This window comes from Crocuta crocuta, unplaced genomic scaffold (genome assembly GCF_008692635.1).
Source record: "Crocuta crocuta isolate KB4526 unplaced genomic scaffold, BGI_CrCroc_1.0 scaffold978, whole genome shotgun sequence".
NCBI classification, from domain to species: Eukaryota; Metazoa; Chordata; class Mammalia; order Carnivora; family Hyaenidae; genus Crocuta; species Crocuta crocuta.
This window is the reverse complement of record NW_027530876.1, coordinates 399,901-401,392: the sequence shown is the minus strand read 5'-3', so window position 1 is coordinate 401,392 and position 1,492 is coordinate 399,901. Positions and strand designations below refer to the sequence as shown.

Below are 1,492 nucleotides of genomic sequence, written 5' to 3'. Positions count from 1 at the left end.
TCACAAAGCAGGCACACTCGCACACGTGCGCAGGCACACAGCCACTCACGCATGGCACGTGCCACACGGTCACAGACACACACACGGTGGCCCCCATTGCTGTGCGCACACACGTCACGTGGCGGGCGAGGGCAGGATGGCAGGTGGAGGCGCTGTCACCCCCTCTGACTCTGGGGGCAGGATCCTGCCATCCTCTCCTGACGCACCAGGCTCTGCTGCCTCCTGGGCGGCAGGTTCCACAGGAGGGAGGGCGCGGGGGCAGAGCTGGGCGCGGGGCCCCCTTCCCCCCTCACCTCTGAGGGATGTAGAACATGCGCTGGGGCGGGGGCTTGTACAGCACGCCACTGTATGCGGGCCACAGCCCCCCAAGGATCCGGAACAGAGAGCTCTTGCCGCAGCCGTTGGGGCCCGTGATGAGCAGGTGCATGCCTTCTTCCACCTGTGGGGACAGCGGCGGCGCGTGGGGCCCGGCAGAGGTGGGGCCGCGGTGCCCTCCCTCCTCCCGACTGTGGCCACACTCAGGTACGTGCCCAGGCTGCTAGGCCACTCTCAATCTCTTGCTGAGGGGCGGCAGGGCCCGAGGCATGAAGGTCAGCATCCAGAGCCCTAACCGGACGCCTGTTTTGGGCCCCAGCCTGTCCCCTAAGCCCCTGACAAGTGCCAGAGAGCATGGGGCCAGCGTGAGGAAGGCCCTGGCAAGCCTGCGTCGCCCTCTCCGCCATGCCGTCCCACCTCACTAGGAGTCCCAGTGTGCTTGCTCTCCCAGTAGGGTCGCTGTCCCTCGTTTTCCCACGAGGGCCTGTCCTGGGAAAGGCACTTTCCTTTGAGTTCTAGGTGGACGGTACAAACTCCCAACTCTGTTCCTAACGCCTGGCCAGCCCTCCCGCCCCCGTGGCCCTCTCACTACTGTCCCCTAGGGTCCTAGGCTGCTGGGGAGATCCCTCTGTGACCCCTGGCCTCAGCGTCAAGGCCTCAGGCTCCCTGGTTAGCCGATTCCAAGATGCCTGCTGGTCTGACAAAAATGCCTTTTGTGGGCAGGGGGTGTGTGTGTGGGGTGTGCAGGAAGGAGGGGGTCAAGTGGCAGGGAGACCACTGTCCTTGGGAGGCAAGGGAGAGCACGGAGCATGAAGCCAAGGCACCTGGGCACCGCTCTCAACCTACACCCTGACCCCCGTCCGAGGCCGCATTAAGTTGTCTGCTCTCCCAGAGTATGACTAAGGGCAGCACTGCTCGCCTGTGACACACGTAGTCCCCAGGCTGCCTGAGTGTGATGGTGTCGTGGGTTGAGTGGTGTCCGTCCGATTGCATATACTAGAGTCCTAACCCCCAAGACCTCATTCAGAATATGACCTTATTGGGAAATAGAGTCTTTGCAAATATAATCAATTAAATTTAGGTGAGGTCATTCTAGAGTGGGGTGGGCCCCGAATTCCACGTGACAGGTATCCCTATCAAATGGGGACATTCAGACACAGACACATGCACACAGAGA

The 1,492-nt window shown here is 62.0% G+C and overlaps 1 protein-coding gene across 1 annotated transcript in view; it reads right to left on the bottom strand.

Moving 5' to 3' along the window:
* The window catches only part of ABCD1 (ATP binding cassette subfamily D member 1), an 18,791-nt gene that overhangs the window by 3,231 nt on the left and 14,068 nt on the right, over positions 1 to 1,492 (bottom strand). Inside the window, exon 7 of the mRNA XM_077769603.1 lies at positions 294 to 439. Within this exon, the coding sequence (XP_077625729.1) occupies positions 294 to 439 (146 nt within the window). The remainder of the gene's footprint in view (positions 1 to 293; positions 440 to 1,492) is intronic.